The 16,698-nt window shown below is 53.7% G+C and overlaps 1 protein-coding gene across 4 annotated transcripts in view; it reads right to left on the bottom strand.

Moving 5' to 3' along the window:
* ZMIZ1 (zinc finger, MIZ-type containing 1) overlaps nucleotides 1–16,698 on the bottom strand; it is a 220,496-nt gene that overhangs the window by 100,784 nt on the left and 103,014 nt on the right. For all 4 annotated transcript variants that reach the window (XM_004680707.2, XM_012723707.1, XM_012723705.1 and 1 more), the window contains exon 5: nucleotides 3,597–3,705. In XM_004680707.2, coding sequence (XP_004680764.1) covers nucleotides 3,597–3,656 — 60 coding nt within the window. In that variant the 5' untranslated portion in view covers nucleotides 3,657–3,705. The remainder of the gene's footprint in view (nucleotides 1–3,596; nucleotides 3,706–16,698) is intronic.

The raw sequence follows: 16,698 nt of genomic DNA on the forward strand, positions 1-16,698 counted from the left end.
GGGGGCCCGATTTTGTTTTGGCATACAGCTTTCCCGATCTTTCCAGTCTCCCTCTGGCTTCTTTACCGGCACCCCAGCCAGTCTGGCCTTCAGCTTGGGCTCTGGGTGGCCACTTGTGGGTGCAACTCATTGGTAGAAAGAAGATGAGGCATCCCATGCGATGGCGTGAGCCTAGCAGCTCTGTGACCTTGGCCCCCTCCCTCTGTGCTTTTGTTCCCTGTTTGAGTATGAGGTGGCTGGAGTGACAGACTGAGTGACACGCACACTGTGCTAGGTGGGTCTGGAAACCCATTTCTGTCACTGAGTCATGCAGCCCCAGGTACTTTCTGAGCTTCAGGTCCCTGCACCCGCAGGACTGCTGAAGTGTGGAAGCAACACACGCAACAACGCCCCCGCTGCACAGCAGGTGCCGGTGAGGCTGCAGCGCCCCTGGGCGCCAGGGCCTCTGTGCAGTGCTGTACTTCTCGGAATACCTGTGTGTAGAAACAGCTCCCTGTTCAGCTCTGGAACCCTGAATATATGCTAGGTTGGCCCCCAGAAGTGGCTATTGAACAGTTAACTGTCTGAAGGTTAGTTCTGATGATTTGGGGGCAGGACCTCAGATTTGCTTCGGAGGTCAAGGTCTGCCTAGTTGTGGCTGTTACTAACACTGATTCCAGAAAGTCTGTCTGTCCACCAAAAGTTAACAAGTCTTCTGAGTCTGGTGGCACAGGGGTTGGGGACACAATTACCCAGGCCAGGGATCACTCTCCACACCAAGTGATGATCTTATCAATCCATCTGTGAACAAAATGGTCCAGCTCTTCATCCATCCATTCACCAAAAGGGACTCTACTTATCCACCCATGAATTGAATCACCAAAAGGGACTCTACTTATCCACCCATGAATCCATCTACCCAATTGCCCACCCACCATTTATTCATTTGATACTTTATCCATCACTAATTCATCCATCCATTCATCCACCTGTTTACCTATCTGGAATTTACCCAAATTTCTGCTCATCCATCCATCCATCTATCTATCTATCCATCCATCCATCCACCCACTCACCCACTCACCCACCCATCCATCCATCATCTAGGGGTTCATCCACCCAAGCACCCACTTAACTACAAATCCATAATGCCATTCATAATCTGTCTGTCTGTCTGTCTACCTACCTACCTACCTACCATCTATCATTTGTCTACCTATCCATCTAACACACCACCCTGAGCTTGCACTATGCTGGATTCTACTAACTTAAGAGAAGACTAAGTTGCATTGTCTGTCCCAAGAAATTTAGCCTGTAGGAGACCTGATATATGTGCCACAGGAACATAGAAATGGTGAGTATCTAAGTGCGCAGGAACTGCTGGAGCTCAGACATGAGGGGTGCAGATGATGAGGGCACCTAGGCACTGCGGAGCTGCCTGGGGGAACTGGCATGTGAAGGCTGGGCGTGTGTGACATCAGCGTGGGCAGCTGTGGAGGGAACACCAGCTCTCCCAGTACCGCAGGGCTCAAAGGGGGAAGAGGAGTCGAGCCACAGGCCTTGAGGGAAGATGGATGGCAAGGTCTTGGGGGTGGGGAGAGGTGAATAGCAGGAGTGGACAGAAGCAGGATGTGTGGGGGAGGGAAGGCTGTGCTCTAGAGGTGAGGTAGGACGGAGAGTCTGAGGCTGCAAGGCCCCACCAGCCAGAGGTAGGCACAGCCAACACATCCGTCATCCTCAGAGCACGCAGACCTTTCTCTTCTGATTAGGATACAGGACGTCTGAGAATCAACAGTCTCCGCCAGCCGTGGCTGCCCTCTGGGGCAGCTGTGGAGCAGACAGACGTCAGTGCTGAGCTGTGTCTGACGGAGCGGGGAGGAGGGACATGACGGATGCAGGGAGCTCTGCATGGCCTGGGAGGCATCTGGCCAGCTCACACTCACAAATGTGCCACTGTCTGGCCCAGTGCAAAGCTCTCCGCAAGCGTGTGTGCACGCGTGCGTGCATGTGCGGGGCAGGCTGGGGGAGGGCAGGCTGGCTGATCCCGGGCTTTCCAGCTGCTCCAGCACTCGCTCGCTGTGGTGGGGAAGCATGATGATGCTCCTTCTACAGACCGAGAGCTGAAGCACAGCTTAACCCAGGCCAGGTAGCAAGTAGGGGCGGGACAAAACTCAGGTTCCCTGACATGTCAATTTGAACCCCACAGGCTATGTTTTGAGAGCTGCCCCCCAGTGGGCCTCTCTTCCCATACTGGACCCCTGAGAGGGCCAAAGCATACATGGCACCCTGATTCCTTGTGAGGCAGAACCATTAGCAGGGGAGAAAAGTCAAGTAGCGGGCAGGTCTTGGGAGGAGTTGTGTGCTTGGCACATAGAGGGGATGAGACAAAGTGGGGGATGACTGCATGTAGGGAGGGTGCTGACAGCTGATCCCTTTTGGGTGGGAGAAACTGGGTCAAAGGCAGAGCTGAGAGAGAGCCCTGCAGAGCCCCAAGGAGGAGGAGGCGGGAAGGGCAGGGGAGGAGGGAGCGCATCGTCTGGTTTCTATTCTGTGACCGTGAGCAGAGGCGTAATTGGCGTTTGGGAGAGCTGTTCAGGCTGAGTTCAATCTGTAACAAGTCTTCTTCAATTTCCTCTCCTCAGGCTGCACTTGGGCTCCTGAGATTGCTCTGCTTGATGCTAATGAGAGGACACACGTCCCTCACTCCTGAGCTCTAGCCTCAGCTCCACGGGCCTGGTGCTCGGGGGGACGGGTCTGTTGGGGCTTGGGTTGAGCTCATGCCCATCAGGGTCTGCGGTCAGCAGCCTTCCCTGCTTAACTGAGCTTCCTGCCAGGCCACATAAGCCAGGTATCCCCTCCCTGTCCCTGAGTCACCGGAGACAACAGTCCTCACTGCCAGTGGTGACCCGCCTCACGCCAGGGCTGGCTACGGATGTCGCCCACAGCCTCCTGGGAGGGAGGTGTCTCTGCCCCGTCTGGCATCTGGGGACACAGACTCGCAGCAGCAGACCCGAGACGCACTGTGGGCACACAGCGGACTGGGCCTCGGTCCAGCCCGTCTGATGCTAAAGGCGACGAGTTCCTTGGAAATTCACTACCTCAGCGAAGGGGCCCTCCCAGCACCGTGAGGCCAGGCTGTGTGACTTTAGAAGATTCCCTCCCCCGCTCTGTGCCTCAGTTTCCTTGTTTGTACTTTTCTAGGATTTTTCTTTCCTGTTTCTTGATAGAGGAGAGCTGGAGCAGAGGGACAGGGAGCTTAGGTGTGGGAAGGGGATGCTGGGAGAGAGGCCTCAGTGTCGGGCACTTAACTGCAACCTCATGACAACTCAGCGCCCACAGCAGAGTCCAGAGAGCACCACACCGGCCCCACGCCGCACAGCTGGGGAAGAAGGCGAAGAGACGGGTGGTGCCGGCATTCGGACCCAGGGCGTGTGATCCCAGGGCGAGGCTGGCCCATCGGCAATGTTCTCAAAGGTGGGTGGTACCCCGGGCAGCTGGCCCCGGCCCACCATTCCCTCCCCCAGGGCCCCCACGCCCAGCTACAGGGCAAGCTGGCATCCTCACTGCTCTGCCCATGGCAGCTGCAGGCAGAGAGGGAGCCCCGGCCACACACGCACCTGCTTGATGCACTGCAGTCGGTCATTGGTCTGCTGGATGTGCCTGTCCATAGAATTCATTCTGGCCGTTGAGCTGGGTTCTACCCGAGAGCCATGAACGTTGTCCAGCCTGTGGAGAAAGGAGAGAGGGTGTCACCTGGGTCACACCAGCCTCACAGCCACCCTCTGGTTCAAAACCAACTTCTTGGCCTCAGAGGCTTCCAGGTTGTTTCAGGACCCTTTGTGAGCTGTAGAGATCTCTGCCTGAGGCTATCCTTCTGCAAATGGGGTTCTGGGGGAGCCCCTTTTGGGTGGAGGACAGAAGGTACTCCTGGGTATTTTCCATGTGAGCATAGGGCAGGCATTAGAAGCTGTTCACATGGGTATGTGCATTTCTGCGTGAGTGTGTGTGTGTTGAATGTGGGGAGAAGCTGTTCACATGGGTATATGCATTTCTGCGTGAGTGTGTGTGTGTTGAATGTGGGGAGGGGGGCTGATGACCCCATCCCCAGATTCTCAGGTCAGGCGGTCAGCCTACCTGGGCTCCATGTATGTGCACATGTGTGCAAACATTCATGTGGGTGGCATCGTCTCACGTGGTGACCTTGCCCTGCCTGTGGGCATAAGGGCAGCGAGCGGGTCATGGGTGCCACATCTCTCCCCAGAGCCCCCAGACTTCGGAGTTTTTCATGTTTTACAAACCACTCACACTTCTGTTTTCTCCCTATCCCTCCTGGGAAAGAAGGATCACAGGATTCGCACCATCTGCATTTTCCAAACAGGAAAACTGAGGCTCAGGGAGCAGAAGGGAGTTACTGTCAGCCTGTGGCCAGGTAGTCAGGGAACACGGACATCCCAGTCATCAGTCTCACCCTTCCCAAAGGGTCTGGGCCCTGGAACATTAACATAGTGTGAATTCTCTCCAGACAGAGAAGCTACATGGGGATGGTGCTCCTAGCTCCAGAAGGCCCCTGAAGTCTCTAGACGTCCCCAGGGAGGCTGTGACAGCAAAGGGAGGGCTGGAGGTACAGAGACCAAGATGCAGTCAGGGGCAGAAAGGTCTGCCCACGTCTACCCACTGCTCAGGGACCAAACCAGAAGCTCGTCTAAAGCCAGTGGGCATTTTGGGCTGCAGACACGTGGGCCAGATAAGTGCTGAGCGAGGCCCTGGGCCCTGGCCTCCACCGGCATCCCATGACAGTACCTACTACAGGCCTTGCCTCTGGCCATGCTGCCAAGAGCCCCCCTGACTGCCTTTCCATATGGGGGGCCCTGCTCCCCCATTCCCTCATGCCTACTCGCTAAGGCTAGCATTAACTGCATTTCACATGATGTCCTAAGATGTGCCACGCCCCCTCAGCTGTGGGACTGTGGACATGTTTGCCTGCCTGTCCCCATCCCTGTCTCTCTGCCTCCAGCACAAACCCCACGTTGGGGGAACCTGTAGCAGTCTGGCCCCGCCTGGTGAAGAAAGCCCTGTTCCTCCTCTCAGGAGCTTGTGAGGAACTTTTCTAAACAGTTCCATGCAAGCACTTCTTGTTGCTCCCTTTGTGTCTGAAAATGCAACTCATCCATGCGGTTCAAGAATCAGAAAGTCCCCGAGAGTATCTGGTGAAGCGCTCACCGGTCCCCACCTCTAGGAGCCCTTTCCGTGACAACCTGTGTCATCGTCTCCTTCCAAGGGTTCTGGCTTACAGAAGCAAGGTGAACTGCCCCCTCCCGTTTACTGGCAGACATGATAACATTCCACACATACTACCTGGACCTCCCAGAACGATGTCAAAGCTGATTACACATTGAGGCATAGGAGCCTTCTGAGTTTTGAATGGCTGCACAGTATTCCGAGGCATGGTGACCATTCGTGGGTGTCCACCCTGCCAGGCTGGTACTTCCTGGTATTTACCACGCCCGGGCTCACTCTCCAGTCTGAGTGGTAAAGCCTAAAGCTCTTTCCAAATTTTATTATTGCAAACAGGGTTTGGACTGTCACACCACTGTCACCTTTCATGGTGGCTGTGTCACACACGTGTGAGTTAATCTAGAGGACACACTATTAGAAGTGGAGGTGCAAGACCATTTGCATCTTTGATAAATGCTCTCTGGGTTCACTTTCTCTTGGAACTCTCCCATGAAAAGGGAAAAATGGGGTAGAGTCCTATTTAATTTTTCCACCTTCCCCTTCATTCACCTTCATTCCCCTTCATGACCTACCACATGTTACACACCCAGATAACCGACTTCATCTTTATCTGTCTCAATGCCACTCAGTCCACCTGCCCATCCAAATGTTCAAGAATGCTTCCAACTCACACAATCAACACCAATATTTATACTCTGCTGGGTCCCCTACTAGATCTATGGGGCAAGCAGAGATGAAAATGAATTAACTTTCTTGTGTTCAAGGAATTCCTGGCCCAAGCCTATTTACTCCAGGTCACCAGTTAGGGGACATGACTATCTGTTGAATCCCTGCTGTAAGGAAGGTGCTTGTGCAGTATAAGGCAGAGGCAAACACTTACTGTGGCCCCTCTTTGCAGATGAGGAAACTAAGGTCTATGAGCTTAGGTTACAGCAGCAGCTGGTTCCAGAACCCTGGCTTTCTCTTTACAACTGAAAATTCTGACCATGTACTGGGGAAGGGACAGGGGTCCCCAATGGAGACTGTAGTGTTGTGGGTTTGTATAGGGGAAGGGGTTGGGGGAGAAAGTGCAACCCCTGGGGGTTTCCCAAGCAGGGTGAATTTCTCCTCCTGAGTTTACTTGCACAGAGCCTCAGCCAGCATTCAGAACAGTATCCCGCCCCGGGTTCAGGACAAGACATGACCTGAGAAGGACCAGAGTGGGAGTGAGCCAAGGACCGTGGTGGCTTAGGATCCTAGGAGGCTGGAAAGGGCCCCAATGAAAGCCAGGTGAGGGCAGGGGTGCCAAACAGAAGACACCTGTTCAACAAAGCTTTGCATCAGTTTAGGAAAAGGCTGACAGAAGTACAAAGAAACCCCAGGATTGCGCTGGTTCCAGCTCCACAGGCTGAAGTCAAAAGGACAAAGGGCCTGCAATGGCCCATGTGGCCAGCAGGGGGCGCTGTTGCCGAACCTAAGCGCCTAAGGAAGGGTTGGGAGGCTCTGTTCTCAGAGCCCTACTGCACAGAGCACCTCAGTCCTCCTCATCATGAAGGTGTTATGAGCTGGCTTCTCCTGTTTTCCAGCCTTGGTTTCCCCATTTATTTAGTGTGATGAGGCAAGGGTCATGGAGAGGATTAGGTGGTGTCATAAGGCCCTAAGCAGAAACTTTCCTCAGCTCAGGGCTGGCATTTTTCCTGGAGCCAGAGACCTAGTGAGACAGTGGTAAATGGTTGTTGAATGACTAACAAATCACTTCTGGAGCCTAGAGGTCCTCAGCCACCCAGGGAAGCCCCAAGCAGGCAAACACTTGGGGTCCAGAGGCTGTTGTTCCCTGTTGAGCCCCAGTGGGGAGAGGGACATGGGTCTCCCCTCAGGTAGTAAACAGAGTCAGCTTATCTCCATGCTGGCTCACGGGCAGTCCTGCCCAGACATCAGTGGTTGATTGAACTGGCTTCTGGACCCAAAAATTCTCAGGGTATCACTGGTCAAAAGTGCTCTGGGGTTCCCTTGCTTCCCTAACAGTTCAGCTGGCTTTACTATAGGAAGCCTGAGGCCCACCCAGCACATCTGGGCTGAGTCCACAGCCAGGAGGCTTTTGTCCCAGGCTAAGGCTCAGGTTCTAGGACTCAAGAACTAAATGGCTGGGCCTGGGGCACCAGTGAAACCCACAGGTGGGTGGGCAGGTGGCAGGAAAGACATTCTAGATCACAGGGACTACTGTGCGTGTATGTCTTAATCTATACAAGAAAAAAAAAAACAACAAAAAAAAAACCCGGCTGATTAAGGAGGCAATCAGAGGTGAGATGACATTTGTAAATTGCCAGAGTCAATGGTAAATCAGGGCTGGTGGCTCCGTCCTACGGAAGGAGGATCCAGGACTGATTGAGGGTTGCAGGCATGGAGAAAGGAGGGGTGGGCTAGCGGAAGTGTGAGAGGTGGCTGACTGAGCGGGGGCCTGGGCTTCCATTTATCCTGCTATAGGCAGATACCAGGCACCAGGCCAGGTGCCAGGGGTCCTAATCTACTTAATCCTAAAGGGCTCAGAGAGGTGTGGTGACTTGTCTGGGGTCACAGAGTCAGGAAGGTGCTGCGGCTGAGATTCAAACCCTCTGCGTTTCTACCCTTAATGTGTGCTTTGGCTTCTCCAAGACCGCAGGCTACAAGTAGGTCCAGAGAGATGCTCCTCGGGCTCCACTCAACCTGTTCAAACGCATCCGCTTGCTCCAAGTGCCACAGGGCTGCCTGGTGCTGGCGAGGGAAGGCGGGGAGCGCTCCGCGGCCAGCAGAGGTCGCCCTCCACCAGGGCACCATTGCTCAGCGTGGCCACTGCCTGGCTCCTTGAAGGCTGGACTCCTTTAAGCCTTTACAAGTTGCTGCAAATCCTCTGTGGCTGTTAACTCCAGTGCACAGCCCCCACTGTACTGGCTCCCTCCCAACTGGCCATAGCTGTGAGCCTGGTCCGGCTGCGCCCCGGCCTCAGTCCTTCCTGCCCTTGAATGGGGACGGCTCAGCTCAGTGGTGGGTCGAGCTCCTTCTGTGCCCAGCCCCTCGCCTGGAGGGAAAACAAAGTAGCCAGCTTATGAGGGACCTGAATGGGATCCTGCTTCCCTAGCCTCCTGCTGTGCATACAGGGCAAGAGGCCTCAGTTTCCTCATCTGTAAAGTTTCGAAGACTTGCTGGCATCCCATCAAACGCCAACATCTCAGGACTTCTGTGCAGGAGCTCCAGCTGTTTGGAAAACTCCACCTTGATGAGTATAGAATGTTTGGCTTTAAAACCACAAAGCCTGTCCCGAGGCAGCCTATGGGGAGTCGGCAGGCCCAGGAAACTCTGGGAGTGGCTGTTCCAGGGAAGCCTGAGACGGCAGACACTCTTTCGGCTACACATTTTTCTTTGCTTCTTTTGCTCAGTTTGGCTTACGGACACATCCTTAAGCTTCCTGATGGTGACATCTGCGTTGGCCTGTTCTTCCCAATTCCCAGGTGAGCTCTTGAAGGGCCAAGCTTCTGTCTGACACGTCTCACACCCTAGCAAAGCACGGGCCCAGTCTACTCTGAACAGCGCCCAGCACAGAAGATACACTCAAGAAACGTTAGCTGCTCTTACAGGCTGCTCAGAGAGGAGGATGCTGACAGCAGTTTGGTGCCTGGGCCCCTGACCTCGTGTCCTCAAGTCGGAGGATGGGAGGGAGAAGCAGCGAAGGGAACAGACACGGGAAGACGGGCCAGGAAGGACCAAAGTGCTGTTCTAAGGAACTGGGTCCTCTGGCCTGAAAGGTCGGGAAAGACACTGCCCTCAGCAGACTCCTCGCTAGATAGAGGAGGTCGGGTGCTCCTTGGTGCCTCCTGGAAATGTGCAGCCTGAAGCTCCCTAGGGTGGCAGGCCAATGCAGATCTACTAACAACCATGCCAGTAGATATATTTTTCACTCCTGAATCCAAGCTTGCTAACTGGGGCAGTTAACACACACACTGCTAAGGGGATAGCCATTTACATATGTATGCACACAATGACACACATGTGAAGCCCCTTGCACACGTAAAGGAAGGTCCGTGCACACACTTGAGTACTGGCACAGATGCACTGGAGCACACACATCTCATGACAGCTTGCACAGGCAAGTGGCGGAGTCCCCAGGGGAGCTGTGAGAGCAGTGGTGTGCAGAAATGATTCAATCACCATGCACATCTGCAGCTTGCGTCCCCCGGGGCGAGCGGTGCTGGAGGCGGGGGTGGGGAGCCGGTACCTACATCCTGCAGAGAAAGGCTGCGTTCCGAGACACCGCCAGGGCCAACAAGCCTGGGACCTGCCCACTGCTCAGTGCGATGCAAGGGCCAGGGGGCCGGAGACCCATCCTAGCCAGCCCTCTCCCAGCTCTCAGTTTCTCAGAGGGAGCACGGCATGGGCCCTGGAGTCAGCATTGACCTGAGCGGCCTCATGTGCCACAGTCAGCTGGGCTCTCCTCAGCCTGGCTTCCACCTGTCACTACCCCACCTATAACTGTGTCTCCCACAAAGGCTGACCCGACCTCCTGGAGTAAAGATCATGCTTCAGGTCTTGGCTTCTGCTGCCCCTGGGTCGCCCGATTCTTTTCATCCATCAAAGCCAATGGTCACCCCCTTTGTTGGTTCTCCCCGCGAACACTGTGCCCCCAGCCTGTCTATCATCACCCCGCCTTCCACCCCAGTCTGTGGCGCTAGACCAGTGGTGTGTCTTTGCATCTCTCTCCTCCATTGGCTGGGAGATCTTCCCAGAGTCCAGCCCAGGGCCTGAGCAAACGCTCAGTGATGCTTGCTAGCTGAGTGGATGGCCACTGCCGGGTATATACATGGCCCGAGTTCAAGAGCTGAAAATCCAGTGACCCCACCTACTCAGAGGAATCTCAAGACTGGGGGTGACATTGATCACCTAGTCCTGGATTCCCAAAAAGCAAAGTGTGCACCACTGGTGGAATAAGGTAATTTTAGGTGGTCCATGGACAAGTTTTACATTTTCATAATGGAGCACTTCAACAAGGTGGGTTTATATTATTACTTTGGGTGAGGTTTAATTAGGGAGCAGTGTCAAATCTAAGTGGATCAAAGAAACATTTAAACACAGTATAGATGCCTGAGGTTCACGAAGCACTAATGGAGCCTGAAACCATTCTCATCATAACGGTACAGGAGCAGAAGCTCAGAGAGGTGCATGAAGTGCTTGTGGTCACACAGCATGGGATTCACTTGCAAGCTTCAGAAGCCTGAAGTGCACCGGGCACGCTACCCAGAGGCAGAAGAGAGTGGTTGAGATGAGAAGGCAATCAGAGGAGAGTGGCTTTGTGCCCCACCTCAGGGAAGTCAGGGAAGAGGGCAGAGAGAGGTAAGGGGCCCTCCAGCAGCTGCTCTGTAACTGTTGCTACTCTTGGTGGGGCAGCTTGGATCTGCTGGAGGCCTTGCACAGGGTGAGGCCACTGGGAGGGGTGGGTCCTGGGAGTCCACCCTTCCTGGCTGTGTGACTGTGGACGCCCCTTTATCTCTCTGAGCCTCATCTGTCAAACAGGAAGGAGCACTGCCCCACTGAGCTGAGGAGCTGAGTAAATGAAGTCACTTAGAGGTGACTGAGAAGAGAAATTCTGACTTGGACAACAGCTCTTTTAAATCAAGTTCCTCCGTCCTCAGCCCAGAGAGTGTCTGTGCCAAGACATGACAAGGTCACACACCTCCTGGCTGCAAAGGTCAGAGGCTTTGGCTTGGTACTTGTGGTGCCTGGAAAGACGGATCCACTTCTCTCCATGGGCACCCATGTCTCAGCACCCACCCTCCTCTACAGAGACACCCCTTGCCAGTGGTGGGTAATGGCACAGCAAGTGCCATTACCCTTGGTGCTTCAAAGTGGGGGCTTCCTGAGGTCACATTCATAGAGCTATGCCTGATCACCTGCTCTGGACACCAAAGTCAATCCAGAGGAGGAAAAAAAACTGGCTTGGGAGAACACGTGTTGAAATTCCCCTACCAAAGGTGCTGGTCCCTGTCCTGACCCTTGCCCGACTGGGAATCCAAGCTGTACTTGGGTGTGCCTCATCCCTCTAGGGCTTATGACGCCTTAGCAAGCCCAGGCCATGCCCCTGATGCCAAACCTCCTGCCACCCCCTGGCCACACTCCAACCTCTGACCTCACAGTGAACTTCCTCTGACAGCTATTTTCCCCAAAAGGCAAAGGAGACTTGGATAAGGTCGTTGGGTTTTTCTCATCCCTAAAGCTATGCTTCTGCCCTGCCTTTTGATTCCTTAGAGTGGAGAGAGAAACTAAACAACTACTGAACCTATATGTGCCTGACACTAGCTTTTCTATTTATATCACCTCATTAAAGCCTCTGAATTCTACTGCGATGTTCCATGACTATTACAGATGAAAAAGCTGAGACTCAGAGCTATCCAAGAGCTTGCTCAAAGTGACACCACTGAGAAACGGCAATGTCAGGACTTGAATCCCAGTCAAATGACAAGATCATGTTTTCCTGCATCACACTCCCATGGGAAAGTGGCAGGCCTTTCTCAGTCAGACACTGCCTTTCCTGGCACCCACTTCTCGGCACACGAAAAAGGTGACTGTCATGGCTCTGGAGGGCAAAGAAGGGTGCTGAGACTGGGAGTCATAGTCATGCCTGGTATTGTCCAGGGCAGGGCCCAGGCCAGCCCAGGACAACAAAGCTCATGCTGCGGTCCTTACCTAGCTGTGCCTCAAGGCCCTCACTTACAATTCCTTAGGCTCAAATGCCATAAAATGGGTAAAGGAAGACTAGAAATGGTTTCCCAAGGAGTCTTGGGAGACATGGGGTGGGACAAGGCTAGACATGGAGACTGTACCCTCTGATTACTAGATGGTATCCTCTAGAATGCTGTAAATGCCCTGCAGATATTCTGGTTCTAGGGACACAGTGGTGCTTTCTATTGTTCCCTCTTTACCCTAAGTCCTCAGAGGTTCAAATCCACTGACCTGGTATTCTGTAGGAGCTCTAAACGGGCAGGATCAACAGCATGACCCAGGGAGAGCCAGGTAGAACCAGGTAGAATCTGGGAACCATCTGACACAGGGATGGTCGGGTATTGTATGCAGGGTATCACCCCCACCTCCTGCACCCAGTAGGTGGCTAATGGCTGGTCAACCTCCACACTCTTCCCATTGAGCCGGACATGCAAAGTCTACCTGTACACAGCTTCTGTCCAGCCATTCCCAAAAAGCTGGTAGCTGTACATGAGGAGGAAAATTCTGGGAAGTCGCATCTTTGAAAGGACAGTGAGCAGAGACCCAGAGAGGGGCAGACTTAAGCTGAGTTTACCAGCCAGTTAGGCATGAGCAGAGATCCTCATGCAGACTTCTCTATTCTTGCATTTTGTGATCTTTCTGCAAACTTAGGAGAGTCAGTCTCTTCTCAAGAGCAAAGCCCATGAACAAACAGACACCTCAGCTGAGCCAGCCATGCTTACACTATCTTCCATTGCAGCCTTACAGCAACTTGCAGGCAAGTATTACCCCAGCTGGCAGATGAGAAAATTGAGGTTCAAAGGGCATGATCCAGAATAGCACCTTTTTTCCCCTGGGCCTGTCTTTTATTTTACTAACTGTATATGTCTTTTCTTTAGTTATTTGCTATGAGTTATCAGATTTTTTTTTTTTAATTTCTGAAGGAAAAATGAGGAAACACAGGCAGAAAGCAGACATTTGTTTGAGCTAAAAAGTGGTAGGATGAACAAGAAAAACCATAGTTCTCATAAACTTCAATCTGGAAGAGATGAGGACTGGGCTCAGGCCTACTCTAATATTTACAGATGTAGAAACTGCAGCTCAGGACAGAGCTGCAGTGGACAGAGCCTTGAAATTCCCAGTTTGGGTCCCAGAAAAGGTGGGGCTGGCACCCAGGCCTTGGGACCCCTGGCAGCCTTGACCTGGCCCTCTCTGATCCTAACCATGTCCAGGCACCTGTCCGCTCACATGGTATCCTTGGGGCTCAGACAGGACACACCTGCCCTGGAGAGTGACCAACAGCCTGGAGATGGGTGGGGCAGGATATGGTGGTGATGACAGGCGGTGCCAAGGCTGATGGGAGCAGGGACTCTGCACCCACTGGAAGCAGCTGTGCTTCTCTGCAGGCATCCTGAGAGGCCACGGCTCCTCCGTGTGGAGGTTCTCGGCATCCCTGTTGGGCTGAGTCTGGTTGCACTGAGCCCACCCCCACCCCCACCCTGCAGAAGGGCTGTGGTGCAGGGAGGGAGTGAGGGAGTCTGGGAGTCTGTGCCCAGCACCCCTCAGTCTTGCTTGTTGCCTCGCACTCAGGGCAGCTTTGGACGTAACGCTGACTGGGGACTGGGCCACCTCCAGTTCAGGCCAGGAGTGGGAGCATCCAGGGTCACACTGGGCACCCATAGGCGAAACAAAAACACACTTCCTCAATTTCTGCTGAGGGACAACAATTCACCAGAGCTAGGTGCTCCATAGCTAACAGCTCTAGAATGTTCTAACAGCTCACAGCCTCTGCAGTTTCCAAGGCACGGGTGTCATGACCCCGTGGCTGGGGTACGGCCCCCTCTTACGTGGGCAGTGCACTTAGTGCTTCTAGGCTGCCTGGATTCCCACCCTGGCCCTGTCACTTACTAGCTTCTGTGACCTGGACAAAATGCCCCCGGCATGTGCCTGGGGCTCCCTGGCTGCAAAGGAAGCAAAAATAATCACTGTAGCCACTTCATGGACTGTGGTGCTGTTGTGAGTCAGTGGATAGGAAGCACTTCGCACAGCCCAAGCACGTGAGCCTCGGCTCCGGACGGCTCAGGTGGCCTTATCATCTTCATCACAGGCGGGAGGAAACTGGGGCCCGAGAGGAGGTGCTACTTGCTGGGGGAGGTGGTTAGACTCCATTACTCGAGACGGTTAAGACCCTCTGTCTTACTAGTTTTTTTGTAAATAATATAATAGTTTATTTTTACATCATTTTGTGCATTTTTCCATCTCAGTTGTAATCCCCTTGGGTTTCCCATCACCAGATCACCTATATGCCATCACCATAGTCCAGGGCATTTTCCTCCCCCCACTGTTTTTGATCCCATTCCCCACTCCACCCCCACAAAATGTCTCTGGTATATAGCTGTTCATTATTATTATTATTTTCTCGGCTGTTCCGTTATACTCCCGCTATAGACCCTTCGCCTTACTTTAAACATTTTTAGAACACACAATTTTTAACCTGAGGTGGAAACTCAATTTATACAACAAAAGGGGCCATGTTCTAGTTGGAGAGTGGGGGCGAGGGCTGCCTGCTCTACTCACCTTGCACCCAGGTGCCTGGGCAGCCCCAAGGGTGCAGTGCAGGACCTTGGAGAATGTGGGTGGCTGAGGCAGGGGCCCATGGCTACCACTCAGAGTGCCAGCTTAGGAGCTAAAGGGGTCTGTCCTATAGTGGCAAAGGCAAATAGTAGGAAGTTCCAGAAGGAAAGAAGGAGAAGGGTGGAGGTTGAAGGTAAGCAGTTGAGCAGTGCTGCTTCAGGGCAGAGGTGGGATGTCCAGGTCATGTATGTCCAGGTGTCGCTATGGAGGCAGTGAGAGCTGAGACTACTCGCTCCCATTCAGGGTCAAAGCAGGACCGTGGCCAGGGCACCCCAAGGAGGACACCGCCCATCTCAGGAAGCCTGTCTTGGAGATCTCCCTGAAGGATTCTCTGGCCAGAGGAGTTGGGGGAAAGCTGAATTTCCCATACTCCTTTGGGAACCTGGCTTTTTCTGACATTACTGGGCCTCCAAGCACTTTTTTCATGAGCTAGGCTTTAAATCCCATGAAACGGGTTTTCCCGGGAGCTGGCTGTGAGAAGTGTCAACCACAGGGGAGCAGAGAGTGGAGACGATAGAGAGCAGGGACACAGAAAGGGAGGAAGATGGGCCTAAAGGAGGGGTGCCTGTGGGGCAGGGGACCGGCACCGAGTGTCTGGGAAGAGAAGCCACACAGCACCACTGTCTGAAACTTACCACCCTCAAGGCCTGGGTCCTGGATTCTGAATCCAACACCGTGACCAGCTCTGTGAAGCCACTGCCAGCTAGAAACACCTATCAGCTAGAAGGCTGCCTGAGGTCCCTCAGTTTCCCACTCCTAGCAAGGCTAGCCCAGGTCAGGAGAGGAGTCCAGCCCATTTCCTGGAAGGGCAAAGGTCAGAGGTGGAAGGTCACTTGTCTCCTGAGAGACTGAAAGACATGGCTGGATGGGGAGACTTAATTCTCCCCACCCTACAAGCTAGGAGCTGTAGGGGAGAGCTGCGAGCTCTCGTCAGGGGTGGCTGGGGCGGTGGGGGCCTCTCTCTGAGGCCATGGTGGCTCCCCAGCAGCAATCTCAAACTCTGTCTGTAACGATGAATAATAATGAAAACGATAAAGATATCATTCACTGTCTCCTGCGTTAGGCAGTGAATTTGGCATTTTCCATTTTACGTGAATCATCTTTATAACGACACAGCCAAAGGGAGCATGATCCACACCATCTATAGATGGGAAAACTAAGATTGAAAACGATCATGGAACTTCCCCAAGATAAGAAAGTGGCAAAGCTGGGATCTGAACCCAGGACTGTCAGACCTGCAAGCCCCTTATCTATCCCCCAACCCGAGCTACCTCCACACATTCCAGGGCTGAGGATCCCTTCAGCTCTGTCATACCAGGCACCACTCTGCTCTATGCCTGCTGTGCCCAGCTCAGGGTTGGCCACAGGGATGAGAGGCATCTGTCCCCAGGACATCTGGGTCTGGGGTGTGTTTGGGGAGGGGCTGGGGTTCCCAAGCCTTCCAGCACACATGCAGTGCTGTGTGCACAAAGCTGACCTCTGGGCTGGTTGAGAAGTTATGCATTTCTCCCTGAGCCTCCGAACCTCTAAAGATAGGAGCAGGTTCTTGGTGATTCGCGAGCATTCACTACACACAGGGCCTCAATTTATTCTCACAGTGACCCAGCAAGGGGCCCATCATTGTTCAAGCTTTACAGATGAAGAAACTGAGGCCTGAGAGGTTATGTACCTTGGCCAAGGCCACATATGGGAGCAGTTGCTGGGATTGGGACCCCGGTGGGACTCACTCAAAAGGCAGGCTGCCCCACTACCAGCTCCCACCTGGCCTGATGCAGGGAGATTTCCATGGCACCACGTGACCATGGCACTCAGCCCCGTGACTCTCTGGCCTTGGTGAAATGGGGACGGTGAGGTGGTCCCTGAGGCATCTTCTGGCTTTAGAGCTCTAGCAGGATGAGGCAAGGATTAAGCCAAAAAAAGTAACATAGCGTCCCTGAGCTCTAGAAGCCTAAATGCAGGTGAAGGCAGGTAAGCCTCCAGCCAGCACTGTCCACCGCAGGACTGGGGGTTGGGTTAGATTATGGAAGGCCAGGGCCGGGCTACAAGCTCCCAGGAGCAGGAGGGCTCGGGATGGACGTCAAGGGTAGGACAGTGTGGCTGGCAGAAGGCCAGATGTGGGCGGGCTGGGCTGGTACAAGGAAGACC

The sequence above is a fragment of the Condylura cristata genome, unplaced genomic scaffold, assembly GCF_000260355.1.
Source record: "Condylura cristata isolate star-nosed mole 26May11 unplaced genomic scaffold, ConCri1.0 scaffold00011, whole genome shotgun sequence".
NCBI lineage: Eukaryota > Metazoa > Chordata > Mammalia > Eulipotyphla > Talpidae > Condylura > Condylura cristata.